General features: G+C 38.3%; 1 protein-coding gene across 1 annotated transcript in view; it reads left to right on the plus strand.

Annotated features, from left to right (window-relative positions):
- The window catches only part of VPS50 (VPS50 subunit of EARP/GARPII complex), a 134,232-nt gene that overhangs the window by 93,713 nt on the left and 21,984 nt on the right, over positions 1-18,535 (plus strand). Inside the window, exons 19-21 of the mRNA XM_088833270.1 lie at positions 2,080-2,198; positions 5,289-5,395; positions 16,571-16,692. Coding sequence (XP_088689396.1) covers positions 2,080-2,198; positions 5,289-5,395; positions 16,571-16,692 — 348 coding nt within the window. The remainder of the gene's footprint in view (positions 1-2,079; positions 2,199-5,288; positions 5,396-16,570; positions 16,693-18,535) is intronic.

The following is an 18,535-nucleotide window of genomic DNA, read 5'->3' on the forward strand; positions in this document are numbered from 1 at the left end:
CATGAAAATATACCAAGATCATGTTTCATCGTGAAGTAGAAATTATTTCATAGTAAACCTTATTTAAAATGATAATTTAGTGATTCTTTGTAACATTTTGTCTCTGTTAATGTAGACTAGAGGGAAGGGAATTAAGTCAGTCCAATATTTTTGAAATAATGTATCCCTCTGTACTAGTGATTTGTTCATTTTAATCTCCCATTGCCTTTGATTTTTTCTTTGTGGCAGTTGTATTCTATATAAGGTAACCATGAACACTAAATCTGCAAATAGAAAACTGTTACTTTTAGGCAACATATGGGATTAAGTATCTGCAAGCCTCTAGTCACAACATTTTCAGCAACTGGTCGGTATACAGCCCTTGTTTTGCGTGTGTTTTAATATACAGTGTTGACTTGTTAACATTGAGCTCACAGCTGACAGCACTATAACCCGTGCCTGAGTGAAGCTTATCTAACACACTTATTTTTGCCATACGGCACCTTACAGTCTTCTTACACTTGGAAACACTAGACGACACTAGTCCTGTGCTTGGGGGACATTCTGAACAGTGAAATCACCAGCGAAATGCACAGAAACTTTAAGAATGTGGCACTGAATCAGCTGTGAAAAGGGCGTTTGTTTACAGCCGAAATAAGAAGGGAGAGGGTTGGTTGCCTTGTTTGCTCTCAGTTGGGAGTATGCAGGGGAGGTGACTCAAAAGGGTTTGCCACTCCACAAAGAGCACGCATCCATGCTCGACCTTGGAAGTGTTGTGAAGTCTCGATGTTGGGGTTGCAAATCTTATCAGTTAGGGAAACTTGCAAACACAGAATGCTTGAAAATGTTCTGTGGTGCAGGGCAACTGACCCTAGTTTATAGAGAACAAGTCTGGGAGAATGTCTCTAATGTTCGTTTGTATCCATTAACATGTGAGCTAATCTCCCCAGGTATGGCATAGGTCCTTGAGAGTCAGAGTCCACATCTTGGAAACAGCCTGAATAATGTTTTGTTGTTGTTTAGTCACTAAGTCGTGTCTTACTCTTTTGGGAGCCCATGGACTGTAGCCCGCCAGGCTCCTCAGTCCATGGGATTCTTCCAGGCGAGAATACTAGAATGGGTTGCCATTTCCTTCTCCAGGGGATCTTCCTGACCCAGGGATCAAACCCTCATCTCCGGCTTGGCAGGCGGACTCTTTACCATTGAGCCATCTGGGAAGCCTGTCATAATGCTTTAGTCTCAAAAAGTAGTCATTCAATTAGAGGACCAATTTCTTCCCATGTTGTCATCATACTGGTCTCAATTGGCATATGGGGATAAAACTCCCCCATAGAATTGTTTTGGAGAGTCAGTGGGACAGTTTATGAAAGCACTTAGCCCAGTACTTGGTTAAAACTCAATAAATGTTAGCCATTGTTCAGCCATATTAGTTTATAATGCTCATCGGCAGTGATGTGGTGATACTGCCACACTTCCTCTATTGTGCGTGGACTCCACTTCCTCTCCCACGCTGGCACTGGGCCACGATGCCAAAAGGATGATGAAAAGGCACTCTGCCTCTCAAGAGCAAATGTGCCATTTCTGTCCTTGCTGTCAGTAGTCTCTGGACGCTTAGCCTAAGTTTCTAAGCTGCCCTTGGAATTAAATAATGAATTAGAATATTAGCATGTGTGTTGTATGTGTTTATTAAGCTGAATTAATGCTTCTAGACTGTCAGAATTTTATCCTTCAGCTTTTTATAATAAATCAGCAAAATGGAAATAAGTATGATGAAACTACTTGAAGGAAGAGTTTTTTTTCATCAAACATACACTCTTTTCCTCTTCTAGGGTGTGTGTTGTTTTTTGTTTGTTCATATGGAAACTTCTTTTTCTTTGGGGCATTTATAAGCTTTTGAAAGTATAATGTTTGTATTTTTCTTTTTCTTCCCGAGTTGGTTAAGGTAGCATGATGAGAAAGGGAAGGTTAACAAGGTTTTGATGGCAAAATTAAAGCTTCTTATAAGATTGGGTATTATTTTATTGTGTTGAAAGACTCCAAGAAAGGTTGGTTCTACATTCACACTGTTGAATATACTGTTTTGTTGCGGTTTTTTTTCAGTATGAATCTGATGAACAAGAAAAAAATGCCTATCAGGAATATGACAGTGACAGTGATGTTCCTGAGGAACTAAAACGAGATTTTGTTGATGAGCAGACAGGCGATGCTCCTGTGAAAAGGTAATTATTCTTAGGTTGTATGGTATTTCACATTTTATGTGGGATGCTTAACATATAGGATTTACTTGCAAGGTTAAGAAAAAACAAACCTTAAAAATTAAACTTTCTTTTGGTTATAATGTCGCATGACAAGTTAATATATTTTAAAAATGATTCCTGAAAGGCTGAAAATGTAGTAGTTTCTTTTTTTTTTATGGGCATAACCTAAGAGCTCTTAATTTAGAGATCAGCAGCTTTTGCAGATAAACAGACTTGCAATTTATAGAATCAGTACCACCTTGGAAGGCAGTTTATGGCTCACATAGATCAGTTTGTTTCACATTGATTTCCTTTTCCTCACGGAGGAAAAGAGGCATTTGTTTTGTACAGCCTCAGTCTAGTAAATAGAAAAATCTTCCCAGTGTCATTGATATTTGCTGTTTGAGCCTTTTATTAATGTTCCCTTTTTTGTACTTGAGTTTTTGTTTTATGATTAACTGTCTTCTTCAAAAACTATGATAACCATATTAGAATTTCTGTCACCTTCTTTAAATTGGGCCTGATTCTGATTTGTGAGTAATGTCATGACTATCAGACACTGAACGACCACAAATATATTTTTAATGACAGATATACATACCCTCTTTCCTGCCCTTTACCCTCCAAGTACCTAGTTAATACTTGGTTGATTTGACACCTTGATTGACATACTCTCTCACCTCAAAAATGAGCAACTCATGTAATTGGGAAAGTTTATTTCCATTGGTTTACACAAATGTAGGATATATTCATTTGTGATTCATTTTGAACTGAGTAGAACTATTTTGTTGGACCTTTTCATCAGATGTTTTGGGTATGTTTTTGCTGAAAAGAAAGCCTTAAGTTGAACAAACAGCTGCCATTTACATGTGTATGTTCTCCCATTTTTGGTAGGTTTTACAGCCCCTTAAACTTTTACCCCTAAGAAATATACACGATGTAAACTACTAATTGCAGCCAGCCAACCAGTTGACAGTTACTATCAATTCCAACTTCTCAATGTCTCTTGAATTTATCAAAATTTCTTGTATTTCACTGCCGCCATCCTAGTTCAAGGAAAAGTGTCTGTGCAGATCATTGAACCAATCCCCTTTCCTTGGCTTCCCATTTTTCTTTCATATACAAATTTGACTGTGTCTTTTTCCTGGCTAAAATGCTTAATGGCTCAGCACTGCAATTAAGATAAGATTCATGCTCTTTGTGATCATGAGGTTCCCTTGTTTTCAGTGCTCTGGCCTTTACTTTTCCTTCTGCCCATGCATTCTCCAGGCTACCACTGTCAACTCCTTACGCCCCTCTGAGTACACTCTGTTGTTTTCTCACCTCTGGCCTTGGTACACGTGTTCCGCTTTTCTTCTGTACTTACTGCATTTCTTCTACTTTTCCTTTGAATTTACTACTGTCACCCCAACCCTAGACTTTACCATTATACTTTATACCTATTTCAGATTCTAAGTAAAGTGTCTTTCATATTTGTACGTCTGAAATCAAGATGCTTGGTACAGTTGATGTGTAATTTCCCTAGAACACTTTTTTGTTTTTTAAATGACATGTCTTCTTTTTTGTTTTTTATTTATTTAATGACATATAGTTGATTTATAATTTTGTGTTAGTTGTCAATATACCGCAGAGTGATTCAGTTATGCATATATATGTGTGTATATATTCTTTTTAAAAATTCTTTTCCATTATCGTTTATCATGAGGTACTGAATACAGTTCCCTGTGCTATACAATAAATCCTTGTTTTTTAATCTATTTTATATGCGGTGATGTGCATCTGTTAATCCCATATACCCAGTTAATCTCCCCACCACTTCCCCTTTGATAACCATAAGTGTTTTTTTCCAATGTCTGTGAGTCTGTTTCTGTTTCATAAATGAATTCATTTGTATTGTTTTTTAGATTCCACATATAAGTGATATCCTATAGTGTTTGTCTTTCTTTGTGTGACTTACTTAACTTAGTGTAATAATCTGTAGGTTCATCCATGTTGCTCCCAGTAATATTCTTTCTTTCTTTTTGTGGCTGAATAGTATCCCATTGTATGGGTGTGTTTGTCTGTGTGTGTGTGCATATGTGGGTGTGTGGGTTTACATATATATACATGCACACACACACACACACATGCTTTATCTATTCATTTGTCGATGGATACTTAGGTGGCTTCCACATCTTGGCTATTGTAATGGTGCCACTGTGAGAATTGGGCTTCATGTAGCTTTTCAAATTAGAGCTTTCATCTTTTTTAGATATATGCCTAGGAGTGGGATTGCTGGGTCATGTAACTATATTTTTAGTTTTTTAAGGAACCTCCATACAGTTCTCTATAGTGGCTGCACCAATTTACATTCCCACCAACAGTGCAGGAGGGTTCCCTTCTCTTCACTCTCTCTCCAGCATTTATTATTTATAGACTTTTGATGATGGCCATCCCATCTGGTTTGAGGTGATAACCTCACTGTAGTTTTGATTTGCCTTTCTCTAATAATTGGCAGTGTTGAACATCGTTTCATGTGCCTGTTGGCCACCTGTATGTCTTCCTTGGAGAAATGTCCATTTAGGTCTTCTGCTTACTTTTTGATTGGGGTGTTGTTTTTTTGTTATTGATTTCTATGTGCTGTTGGTATATTTTGAAAGGTTAGCCCTTGTCAGTCCCATCATTTGCAAATATTTTCTCCTAATTCATGGGTTCTCTTTTAATTTTGTTTATGGTTTCCTTTACTGTGCAAGATTGTAAGTTTGATTAGGTCCCATCTGTTTATTTTTGCTTTTATGTCTATCGGCTTGGAAGACCTAAGAAAACATTGCTCTGATTCAGTGACACAGCTTCTTAGTGGTTGATAATGTGTGAGAACCAAAGAAATACATTATAGTCCTTTATTTCTTGGTTTACTGATTTCTCTTCCCCCCTGGACTATAAGCTCTGTAAGGACTCTGTATCCCCAGCTAATACATGGTAAGATTTTCAGTAGCTAATTAGTGAAGGAAGGCTGTATCCTAAGCTGAATAACTTATTGACTTACTACTTGACAACCCTAATTTGAAATCTGTTTTGTTTTCTCATATCAAGTGTTTCTCGAGAGACCCTAAAAAGCAGGAAGAAATCAGATTACAGTCTAAATAAAGTGAATGCACCCATCTTAACAAATACAACATTGAATGTAATAAGGCTTGTTGGTAAGTAGCTATTCCTTTTTTAAAAAAATTACTATAGCAGTTAAATTAGTCTACATTTGTTACCAAATGGGTTTTCATTGTGCAGTCTAGCGCCCACCACAGTGAAGAATTTAAGATTGTCTTATGTCAGTGCTTTCTCATCTTAATTGTTCCAAATAGTATAATACTAATGTCAGTTTTTCTTTTTTAGTTAACTACTAATATTTGTGTCTTCCACTTTTTGTAAAATATTCCAATTAATAGAAATCTAGTGGAAAAATTCTCTGTGTGAGTTAGAGGTCCATATGAGATGATGGTAGTACCAGTTTTGTATTTATACAGTGTTTTGTATTTTATTGTTTCACTGATATTCACAATCTTGTCAGATAGGCAGAGTGAATAGTGATTGTTCTGGCATTTTTCAGACACAAGAGTTCTACAAGCTAAATGTTCACACCATGGGAAGTGTTATTCATATTACAGATAAAACCTTTATTGATGATTTTGTAGACGGCAAATAACCTAGAAATGCCATATGAAATATTTAAGTTTGAAGATGATATGGATTTTTAATATCAGTACTTCAGCATTTTATATGCTATCTCAACCTTTGTATCTCCCAAATAAGTCTGTACATTTGACAAATAAGTTATAGAGATGTCTTCTCATGTTAATTAAGTTATCTATACCAGTCAGGAATCTTACTGATTTTCTATAAAAATCTCTGTATTCTATTTATGAAGATGATAATTTCCTGTTGCCTAGTTTAATTACTCTTAGTTCTAATAAATAAAGTCTGTGTTCCCAAAGATAATTTCTAAATGGGATAAAGAAAGAAAATGTTTTTTTTAGAAGTCTCACTTTCTTTAGGAAAAATAATGTGGAAAAGTAATAATGAGCAGAAAAGAAAAAGTTTATATTTTTATGACACGGAAAAATAGCAGATTCTAAGAAGCTATTATATGGCTGATTATTGCCAGGGAATTAGCTTTTCTTCCTTATGCAAGAGAACTAACTGAACCTACATTCGTGAGTTACTCTCTAGAATTTGTAGTCAGAATTAGGAGAGTTCTGAGGAAATGATCTTGTATAATTTCCCATAAAATGAGGATTTCTTTCTCTACTGTATCTAATATATGTTGGCCCTCTGTATAGAGAGACATATAGTCTCTGTTTCATGTCTTGCAATTGCTGAAACCATTATTAGTTTGCAAGACTCCTGATTCTGCTCTCAGACTGATATAATTGGTAGAAATCTCTCCCTCATAGTAAACCAAAATAACTGCCTAATTCTACCTCTTGGTCTTAGATATGCCCTTAAAAGCAAAAAGGAGGAAGCCTATCCATTTCATTTTCCTCCTTTTCCCCATGTGGTCACTTTTCTGATATGTCGTAGTAGCTATACCGTCCTTCCTTTCCTTTTGCTTCCCCTCCCCCAGTCCATTCCTCAGGGTCAGTTGCTTAGTTCCCTTCTGTGTCCTCGTCATCCCTGTCAGTCCTCTCTACTCACTGTAGATTACAGTGTCTGGACACACTGCTTGAGATATAGTTGAATGAAGTCAGTGTGTGCTTGGTTATGTGGAAGTAACAAAACACCCTAACACATCAGTGGCCTTATCCTGATTTATCGTGATGCGTATTGACTCCTGAGCACCTTAGTTCTGCCCCGTGTGTGTCTTCATTCTGCGACTCAGGCTGAAAAAGTGGCACCAGTCAGGGATGTGGGGGGAACAAGAGCTGAACCATATTATGACTCTTAAAGCTGCCACTCTGATGTGCTGCCCTGACTTCCTGTGACATGGCACTGGGCATAGCAAGTCAGGCTTGACCCATGTAGAGGAGTGACCTTCTGTCACAGGAAGGAACTGCCAGTCCAGGGCAGTGGACGAGGATGCATAATCCTCTTCCAAGGAGTGGAGGTGGAAAAGAACAGATACTTGGGGAAAATAATACAATCAACCACATTAAATGGTAACTTAACCACATTTAAGGTAAGTTAACTCCTTACCTAGTTCAGAAAGGACTGCTGCTGCTGCTGCTGCTGCTAAGTCACTTCAGTCATGTCCGACTCTGTGTGACCCCATAGACGGAAGCCCACCAGCCTCCGCCGTCCCTGGGATTCTCCAGGCAAGAACACTGGAGTGGGTTGCCATTTCCTTCTCCAATGTGTGAAAGTGAAAAGTGAAAGTAAAGTCGTTCAGTCGTGTCCAACTAGAGGTCATCATTGTTGCCTTCTAATCTAAAAGACATATATTCACTCAAACCAAATACGAAGCCACAACAAAATTGAGGAAGGGAAAATCATGTTTTATTCAACGGAGTGCATGTTAAATTGCTCAGTCATGTCCGATTCTGTGACCCTATGGACCCCACCAGGCTCCTCTGTCCATGGGATTCTCCAGGCAAGAATACTGGAGTGGGTTGCCAGGCCTTCCTCCAGGGGATCTTCCCAACCCAGGTATTGAACTCGAGTCTCTTACATCTCCTGCTTTGGCAGGCGGGTTCTTTACCACTAGCACCACCGGGAATGGAGGCAAATCAGAAGGAACAATGCATTCTGTTTTTGAGTTGGACACGACTGAAGTGACTTAGCAGCAGCAGCTGCAGCAGCAAGAAAGGGATATGATAATGATAGAAGTGTGCTGCTGGAACTAAATTCAGAAGACAATAACAACAAATTCTTCCATAAGAATCACTGACCAACACAGTGGACATTGTCTTCTAGCAGTGGCTTTATAGAAAGAGAAAAACTTCATTCTGTGGCTCTTTAGTACAGCAGGTGTGTAAAACCCAAGCAGTCCTGAATAGAACCTTAGGGAATCTGACCATCATAATTTCAGTCTTCTCCCCACTGGATCTTTCACTAGAGTTGTCATTAGGGCACAGTGCATAGGATGGTCATCTAACTCTCGTGTCTTTTCATTTAGGGCTCGGATTAAGTGCTGCCTCTATTCCTCAGTAGACTTTCATGCCTACCACTTTCTCTCTGCCTGGGGTGTCTTTATCTTCACTTTGTACATATTCATAAAATAGAACTTTAAGGGAACCACTCACTGAGGGGTCTAGTGAATAACAGTGCTCCATCCAAGCCACTCTAGTACTCTTGCCTAGAAAATCCCATGGATGGAGGAGCCTGGTAGGCTGCAGTCCATGGGGTCGCTACGAGTCAGACATGACTGAGCGACTTCACTTTCACTTTTCACTTTCACACATTGGAGAAGGAAATGGCAACCCACTCCAGTGTTCTTGCCTGGAGAATCCCAGGGACGGGGGAGCCTGGTGGGCTTCCGTCTATGGGGTCACACAGAGTCGGACACGACTGACGTGACTTAGCAGCAGCAGCAGCATCCCCTGTTATTATTGCATAGAAATACTTGTTGGTAACACTGGCAAAGGTAACGTCTCTTCTTACAAAGCCAGTACAGTTATCTAAATAAGCTAGATGAATTTTTGGTGCCTGGGAAGATGAAGGAACTCATTCTCAGTGGTTGGGAAGCACATTTGAGAACATTAAACACGTATACAAAGTGTCCTTTTTCAGTGGTGTTTATTTGGCAGATATTTAGGAGAGAATAGACAAAAGAGTGTTAATGGGGCTCCCCAGTCCTGCTGCTGCTGCTGTGTCACTTCAGTCGTGTCCGACTCTGTGTGACCCCATAGACAGAAGCCCACCAGGCTCCCCCGTCCCTGGGACTCTCCAGGCAGGAACACTGGAGTGGGTTGCCATTTCCTTCTCCAATGTGTGAAAGTGAAAAGTGAAAGTGAAGTCGCTCAGTCGTGTCCGACCCTTAGCGACCCCACGGACTGCAGCCTACCAGGCTCCTCCATCCATGGGATTTTCTAGGCAAGAGTACTGGAGTGGCTTGCCATTGCCTTCTCCGTCCCCAGTCCTAGGTGGTACCTAAATCTAATAGAAAGGCTTGGAGTCTTTCACAAGTACAGGGGACCAACAGAATGCTTGCTTGTGAAAAGAGAAAACCCTGTCAGGCTGAGAATTTCTTGCAGACAGAGGCCGAGAAATTTTGAGGTATATGTCTCATCACTGAAGTAGCCTTGTTATCCATAGCTTTCTCTACTGGAGGCAGCTCTCATGTGAGCAGCTGTGGTTAAGTCTGAGGGGCAGAGGATAGGGTGCCAAAGCCTATGTTCATAAAACCTGCAGACCTTACAACAAAATTATTACCTTAGCAGCTGAAAAGAATACACACCAGCCCATGCACAGGATTTAACATTACTGGGATATGTACATAAGGGACATTTAGTCAGACTGTGGCTGAATGGCAGTGTATATGACGGAGGAAGCAGAAATAGGAGGGAAGAAATCTCTTTCATTGGTACATTCTTGTAGGTGGGGCATTGATATTTTTATTTTATCACAGAGTGTTTTAAATTGAAAAAGTAATGCGTGAAAATGGTTAAAAATTAAAATACCCCAAGGTATAGACAAAGCCCTGACCTCCAAATCTCCTTGCTCATTTGTAGTATTTCCAGTTAGCCTTTATGTGCTATTTATACCCATTGAGGATCTCTCAACTCAGCACACTGTTCTAAGGATAGCGAACAGCCTTCCAGCTCAGATCCTGTTCTTGCTTTTGCCCCGTCAGATTGTTAGCTCCCATACAAGAAGAAGAAAGTTTGCCATCTTTGCAGCGAATAGAGCACCCAGTCAAATGCTTTTCGCTTCTGTATCTACTCAATAAATTTCACACTGAGAACTCTTAGTTTCTAACACACTCACACATGCACACTTCCAGCATTTCTTTTTACCCCGCATTCCCTCCTCTGCACAGGGTCTGTGGCTCTCTGACTGAATCCCCCCAGGCCGCCTTCGCTGTGGTCATCACGCTCCTCTCCCTGCGTTCCCTGTGGTGAGCTCGTAAGGCAGCCCACCCTTGTTCCTCGTGGCTGTAGTCCTTGTCCATGCTGCCGCTTGGTTTCTCCTCCAGCCCCGCTGTGTGCCTCTTCCCCTGAGTCCACAGGACTCATGGTCTCGATCTGGGTTGAGAGGGTTTGTGTTTTTTGCTTTTTAAAAAAATTTCAGTATAGTTGACTTACAGTGTTTCAGATGTACTGGAAATGATTCCGTTTCATATACATATATATAACACACATATGCACATATGGACATACATATATATGTATATATTTCTTTTTCAGATTGTTTTCCATTATAGACTGTTACAAGGTATCGAATGTAGTTCCCAGTGCTGTACAGTGGGTCCTTGTTATTTATTTTATATATAATAGTGTGTTTCCGTTAAACCCAAATTCCCAATTTATTCTCCCTCTTGCCCTTTGGTAGCAATAAGTTTGTTTTCTGTGTCTGTGAGTCTGTTTCTGTTTTGTAAATTCGTTCATTTGTATCATTTTTTAGATCCCACATATAAGTGATATCATGTGGTTTTTGTCTTTCTCTGTCTGACTTGACTTAGTATGATCATCTCTACAGCCATCCATGTTGCTGCAAAGGGTGAGAGAGTTTAAACAGTATTTCCCCTATGAAGCTTTTCCTCATCTCTAGATTAGGTTAGATTCTCTTCGTGTAATACTCTATATATATGTCTACCATTTTGCCTTCATCACGAGTATATTTATTTTAAAAAAGTAGTGGAGGTAGCTAAGATATTTTGCTCTCTTATTAGACGCTATGTAAACATTTGACAAGCATTTTCTGATGAGTTCTTCAGAGTACCTTTTTAATATACAGTTAATTGAAGCCCAGTGATAAATAACTTGCCTGATATGTCACACAGGTTGTCTGATCCTTGAGACAGTAAGCTCTTGACTTCCATGCTTCATAGCACTAGTTTAGGATGTCAGGAGTGTCAGTTCATGGACAGAGGTCAGCACGGTGATAATAGAGGTTGGAAGCAGGAATAAGAACTTCATGAAGTCTGTAATTTGGGAGACATCTTTCTTGGTTATCTGGGCTACCTATTAGGTAACTCGCCTCTGTGTTCCTGAAGCATGCTGCCTCTGTGCCTTCTGTCAGGACCTCTGGAGGGGAAGAGAGGGTGCTGTGTATCTGAACTACAGACCACATTTTCTCAGCTCGGCTGGCTAACTTCGGAACCATGCTTCTGTATTTTTATCAAGCTAGCTCCTCACAGTAACACGAGCATGCTCAGTTGTGTCCGACTCTTTGTAACTCCATGGATTGTAGCCTGCCAAGCTGCTCTATCCAGGAATTCTCCAGGCAAGAATACTGGAGTGGGTTGCCATGCCCTCCTCCAGGGGATCTTCCTGACCCAGGGATCAAACCCGCATCTGCTGCACTGCAGGCAGGTTCTTAACCACTGAGCCACCGGAAAAGACCTCACAGTAACACATTAATTAGTAAAGAAGAGCCTGTGGTCAAAAGCAAGTGTCTCCCACCCACCTACTGCTCCCTCTCAATAGTATGGAGGCAATTTCTTGGTTTGTTTCTGATTGTCTTTCTTCTAACTGTAATTTCTCAGAAAAGGGTGTTAAGAAGTAGATGTTTTGAATCCTTGTCAGTCTAAATATGTCTTTATTCTGCTCTTCATGGAATGACAGTTTAGTTGTGTATAGAATTGTCGACTAAGAATTACTTTTCCTTAGAAAGTTGAAATGTCTTATGTTCTATTATTCATTTTATTGTAGGTGAATTTCTTCTCTCTGTCTGAAAGCTTTTAGAGGTTTTTTTTCCACCCTTGATATTTCAAAATCCTCTATGATGTCTCTGTGTGTGAGTCTTTTTCATTAAGTATGTTATCCTTTCAGTCTAATGGTTCATGTGTTTCTCAGCTATGACTATTTCTTTGATTTCTACCTCCCCATTTTCTTTAATCTCTTTTTCTTTGATTTACCCTCACTCAAGTGTTTAGTCTCTTAAGTTGGCCCTTTACGTCTCTCATATTTCTCTAATATCAATCTTTTTCCGTATTCTTGTCTTTTTGCTATACCTTCTGGTAGACTTCCTATTCCCATTTCTTTAATTTTTTTTTAAATCCCATTTTTAATAACTTTAAATACTTAAGAACCCTTCTGTACTCTTTTTCTTTTTCTTTTTCTTTTTCTGCCGTGTTTGCCTATTATAGGGCTTTACCTAATTACTGTATTTCCTCTTCTTTAGCTTCAGTTGTTTTATTTTCTCTAGCATCAGCTTTTCTTTTTACTGTCACTCTGAATTTTCCTCATGGGCCTAGTGACTTTCGATTATTTATCCCTAAAATAGAAGGCCTGGATAGCCATTGTGGGTATCCTCTGCTGACTAATTAGAACTGTGTTGGAGCCAGCTCTTTCTCCTTAGTAGGTCTTCTAACTTGGAACTTTGTATAGAGTCGGGCAGGTCTGGGTGGATTTTTTGGTAGCCTTTACATTATGGGGACAGATCTCCAAATTCCCAGAATGAGAAAGATCTTAATCTGTGGTGACAATAGCCACACTAGAAACCTTAGGTTTTCTAATTTATTTTTTAAGTTTGTTCAATTAAGTGTATTTACCGGGGTTGGGGGTGGGTGTTGTTTACTTTTCACTTCTTTTAGAAAGAACTCCTAGGGGGCTTTATTTTGCTTTTGTCTGGGAAATTCTGGCAGCCTATACAGTGGTCCCCCCCTTACGTGCTGAGATATGTTCAAAGATCCCCAGTAGATGCCTAAAACCATAGGTCATGACAAACCCTATACAGATGATGTTTTTTCTTATGTATACATACGTGTGGTAAAAAGTTTAATTTATAAGTTAGGCTAGGCACAGGAAAAGATTAACAAGCCAAACTAATAATAGAAAAATTATAACATATACTATAATAACCGTTATATACATGTAGTCTCTCTCACACAGTGTCTTACTGTACAGACTCAGTGCCTTTACCATCTTAGCTAAACACTTACAGTTTTGGCTGAAACTTTTGCAGTCCAAGGTGTGACAACGAAAACTAGCACAAATTTCTTTTTCCTTCTTCATGGTTTCACAGAAGATTCAATCTTACCACAGATCTTAGCATCCTCAGCATATGATTTTTTTTTTCTCTCTTTCATTATTAGGTTGTGAACGTCCAGCTTCTCTTTGGCAGATCCAAATTGCCAGCATCACTTCTCTTGCATTTGGGGGCCATTATAAAGTAAAATCAGGATTCCTTAAACATAGGCACAGAGATACCACAACAGTTGATCTGATAACTGATATGGCTACTAAGTGACTAGCAGGCAGAATATGCTGGTCAAAGGAATGGTGCCAGACAGCGTGAGGTTTCAGCACGCTACTCAGAGCAACACTCGACTTAAAACTTAAAACTTGTTTATTTCCAGAATTTTCTATTTACTGTTCTAGGAATGAGGTTGACTGTGGGTAACTGAAACCACAGATAAGGGTGGGGGAGGCTACAGTACTGTAACTGTTGATGAGGAAGAGTAACTAGGGCATGTGGACAGGTAGTTCATTCTATATGTAGACCTTCAGTTCATCCATCCTTTCTCAGCCACGTGTCCTGTTCCTGTTCTTTTGCAGTACCTGTTGCTTCTAAGCAGTCACGTCTTACCAGACAGCTTCCACATCCTTTGTGGTTTTCTTTGTATCTTTCTATCGCCCTGCTCCCATCTACTCTGTCATCTATGCAGACAGGGATTGGGAAACTGTAGACTGCAGGCCAAATCAGTCTGACTACCTGCTTTTGTAAATAAAGTTTTATTGGAATACACTCATGCTCATTTGTTCACACGTCGTCCGTGGCTGCTTCTGTGCTATGATGGGAGAGTTGACTAGTTAAAACCAAGACGAGCAGAGCTGAGTATCTGCCCCAGAGACTGAATGGCATACAAAGCCTAAGCTGTCTAGTCTTTGGTCCACTACAGGAAAGGTTTGCCAACCCTTGGTCTAGGAATGTTTTGAGATTTATCATTTGCTGGTGAGCATACCTACCTGCCTTTACTTTCTCAGCCACTTTTATTCATAGGTATTTTAATTGATTGTAAAATTCTCTTTTAGTTCAGTAATACTGAGGGGAGTGCATAAGTTCCCTCAGGCCTCCAAAGGCCTTCTTGATCCTCTAGAACTGGAAAGACAGATTTCTTACTCTTCTCTATGTTAATATACTGGCAGCCTGCTTATCAGTGACTGCCTTCCACGTCTGACCCTGTGAAGTCATGGAAGGGGCTCTGTGAGAGAACAGGGACTCTGTGTAGTTCCTTGTGTCTTAACACAGGACCGTAAATATAGTAAGCTTTCAAAAAGTGTTGAATGTATTGAATGAGTGAATGATTATGTTTCCTTTTTTTTCAGACCAGTTGGGATCATCTGTTTTGTTTTGTTTTTTTTTTTTCTTTTGAATGCACATTTGAAATAGCTTTTACCTATTAATTCATTTTTATATCCTTTCTTAAGATGACTTATATGAAGAATGGTTAATCTTATTAGGAATGGAGAGGAGCTTTGTATTCTGGATATGTGTCAATCCAGATATTGTCTGCTATTCACCTTTTAAAAATGTTCTTTTACAGACTAAAGTAATATAATCTACTTTTTCATTTTTTTCTTTACAGTATCACATTATTTAATGGGTAAATAGTTGCAGTTTAAATAGTGATGTGTTTGCAGTCAATGAAATGTCTTCATGGTGATCCAGAATGTTCTATGAGTGTATTTTCAAATATTTTTCAATTGAGATTTAAAAAAAATCTCAATTATGTGAAATGATTACAAAAAATAATTCTGAAACAAAAGACTTGTAAACAGGAGTAAGAATAGAATCTAAATTGATGGGGTTTTTTTTTGCTCTTTGATATGTGTGTGTGCTTATCTTTCTGACCGTCCGTTATTTAATCTCATTTCTCGTGTAAATTAAGACTGATATACTGAGTTCTTAGATAATAAAGAAATGATGTAGATATTTCCATTGAGTAAATTTGTAATTTTTTTTCTACTGCAGTTAATGTGTTTTCTCTTGAATTCTGGTGTCCTCAATAGTACTAGTTTAAAATGCATAGCAGTTCCATAAAGTGGAGATGGCTGCTGAATGCTCATTTGGAAAAAGCAAATAGCCTGTTTTAACAACTTCTGCAGAAGAGCATTTTTTATAGATCTGCTTCTTTCCTTGTTATTTCTTTTAAAAAAGAAACACAATTAAGTACTCATTATTGGGTGTTATTTGATTCAGCCCATCTCCCATGCACCTTTCAAACACATGAACAAGTTTATAAATGCAGAAATTTTGGGTTTTAAATGTTTTTATGTAACTGTATCATACATGCAGAGGAAAAAGAAAGGAACACTGGCATCTCCCAAAGGAAGGAATGAGGAGGGTGTGTTCTTGGCACTTTGAGACTATTGAGCTCTGATGTGGTGATAAAGAAATGTTCTTGGCCTCCGACGGCAGATTTCACAGGGCTAGGATCCAGGGGAATGGGGAGTGTCTTCCACAATTTCTTATTTGTTTGTTTTCTACTTTTGCTACATGTGTATAATATGCTTATGAAAAGAACCCCACTTTTTATCAGAATACATTGTCTTTTGTCTTAATTACACCTAAACATTTTTGAAGAAATTGTTTTAAATGAAATCTCCAAGAGATGAGGAGCTATGTTGGGTATGTGTACAATGTCATTGTAGAAGAGTTCAGGAGTTCTGTAAATATAAGGCAAACAGTAAAATATAATGACATGAGAAGTCTTTATAGGTATTTTTTTTCCTTTTTTAATCAGTGCCATCCTGTAGTACTTTCCAAGATGGTATGGTATAACTGTTCTATATGAGCGCTGTCCAGTATAGTCGTCAGTAGCTACAAATAACGGAGAAGGCAATGGCAAGCCACTCCAGTAGTATTGCCTGGAAAATCCCATGGATGGAGGAGCCTGGTAGGCTGCAGTCCGTGGGGTCGCTAAGGGTCGGACACGACTGAGCGACTTCACTTTCACTTTTCACTTTCCACTTTCACACATTGGAGAAGGAAATGGCAACCCACTCCAGTGTTCTTGCCTGGAGAATCCCAGGGACGGGGGAGCCTGGTGGGCTTCCGTCTATGGGGTCACACAGAGTCGGACACGACTGAAGTGACTTAGCAGCAGCAGCTACAAATAAATGAGCTACAAATTACTGTTGAGTACTTGAGGCATGGCCTATATGACTAAGGAATGTAATATTTCATTAAAAATATTTTGGTCAAGTATTTGTATGGTTTCTTAATTAGAGACTAACAGATTTTAATTTTGTGCTATTTAATTTTTTTTTTCTTTTCAGGTAAATATATGCAGATGATGAACATTCTTAAGCCAATTGCTTTTGATGTTATCCATTTCATGTCTCAGCTCTTTGATTATTACTTGTATGCAATATATACCTTTTTTGGTCGGAATGATTCAGTAAGTCAGTCTTTTGGGGACAGAGTCTGTTTCTTTTAAAATTTGTTTTTGTAAATGTAAAGTTCATTCTCTCTGTATAAAATACACAAATAACATTAGTTTTAAAATTATCCATCCAAAATGCAACAGAATTATTGATACCAGTTTTTTGTGTGCCCAGTTGCCTTGTTTTAAATATATTAGTTTTAAGCTTTGATGTAATAGACATATTGTATATTATTCACATTTTTGGCAGAAAAATTGCAGCATTTCTTTCTAACTTTGATGTATTTTGGCAGTGAAAATGTGCAGGTTGCTTTGTTTAAATCTGTCTTGGTGTATATTTATTACAATAAATGAAACATTTAAAATATTGGCTAACAACCATAGCAGGCACTGTACCTTCAAAAGATAATGGCAAATATTTTAAAAAGTAATATGAAAATGTTTGAACTGAACCATCTGCCTACCATAGAGTTAATATTTCCTGTACCTCCTTTCTGTGCTTATGAAGATCTTGTTGAGTTTTATCTTTTCTGCTCCTAAGGAGAGCAGCACAGTATTAAGCAGGTAACTGATCTGATATTTGGGAATTCATAGATTTTTGACAGATTTTTTTTAATATGAAAGCATAGCGTTGGATTTTGTGAACATATCCTAATACTTATTTTTCACATACAATATTTTGTACCTTTTCAAAAACTTATGAGTTTTAATGGATGACTATATTCATCATACAAAATACTCATATTCTCACTGTGATCACAAGTATATCAAAGACATGATCTTTTAATATAGGATCTGAATTAGCTGTGTTCTTAACTCTGCAAAATTAGAATACTAACATAATCAGAGACTTAAGTTGCTGCAGAATTCATGTCACTATAAAATAGGTACTAATTCATTACACAATGCTCAATAAATATTAAAGAAGAAAGCCATTCTGGAGTTTTAGCTAATTGTTAGCATCTTTTAGTCTTCTAAATGAGCTTTACTCTATCTTCTTAGACTGTGCCTCTAGAGCAGTGCTGTCCAAGAGAAGTTTTGTAATAATGGAAATGTTCTATATTTGTACTTTCCAATATGGTAACCACAAGCTGCAGTGTCTTTTGAGCACTTAAACGTGACTGGTATGATTGAGGACTGGATTTTTCATTGTACTTGATTTTAGCTGGTTTATATTTAAATTAGCCACATGTGACTTGTGACTACCATATTGGTTAAAACAGTTCCGTTCCTGCTTGAACATTTGTCAGGTTAGACCATATTTCTGGGCCATGAAACATGTTCTAATGAGTTTAAAAACCATGGAAATCATATAGGATATATTTTCTGATGTCAATATAATTAAATTAGAAAGAAATAACAATAAAATGGGAAAACTGAAATATTTCAAAATGAACACACATCTAAGTAAAGGTTGGGTTAAATAAGAAACCACTGGAGAAATTAGAAAATATTTCAAAGTGAATGATAATGAAAACACAGCATACCAAAATTTGTGGAGCGGAGTTAAATCAGCGCTTAAAGGGAAGTGTCTGATATTCAGCTTTCCCTCTTCTTTTCCAGTCTATTTGCCTTGTATTTTTTAGTCTGTCGGCCTCATACAGCATATATATATCCATATGCAGGAGAAAAGTTACAAAAACTTGACCTCCAGCACAACGTAAAATAAAAGTGGTGCAAGTTGACAACCTTGTCCTGTTCCCTCCTCCCTCATCTCTCCAGGATAGAAAGTGTTGAGCCTTTCACCGTTGATTATGATGCTAGCTATTTTATAGAGTCCTATGATCATTTTGACAAAATTCTCTTCTGTTACTGGTTTTCTGAATTGTTATTATGAAAGGATAAATTCAGTCATGAA

The sequence above is a fragment of the Moschus berezovskii genome, chromosome 3 (assembly GCF_049115385.1).
Source record: "Moschus berezovskii isolate FMDL1 chromosome 3, NW_MosBer_1.0, whole genome shotgun sequence".
In the NCBI taxonomy this organism is placed as follows: domain Eukaryota; kingdom Metazoa; phylum Chordata; class Mammalia; order Artiodactyla; family Moschidae; genus Moschus; species Moschus berezovskii.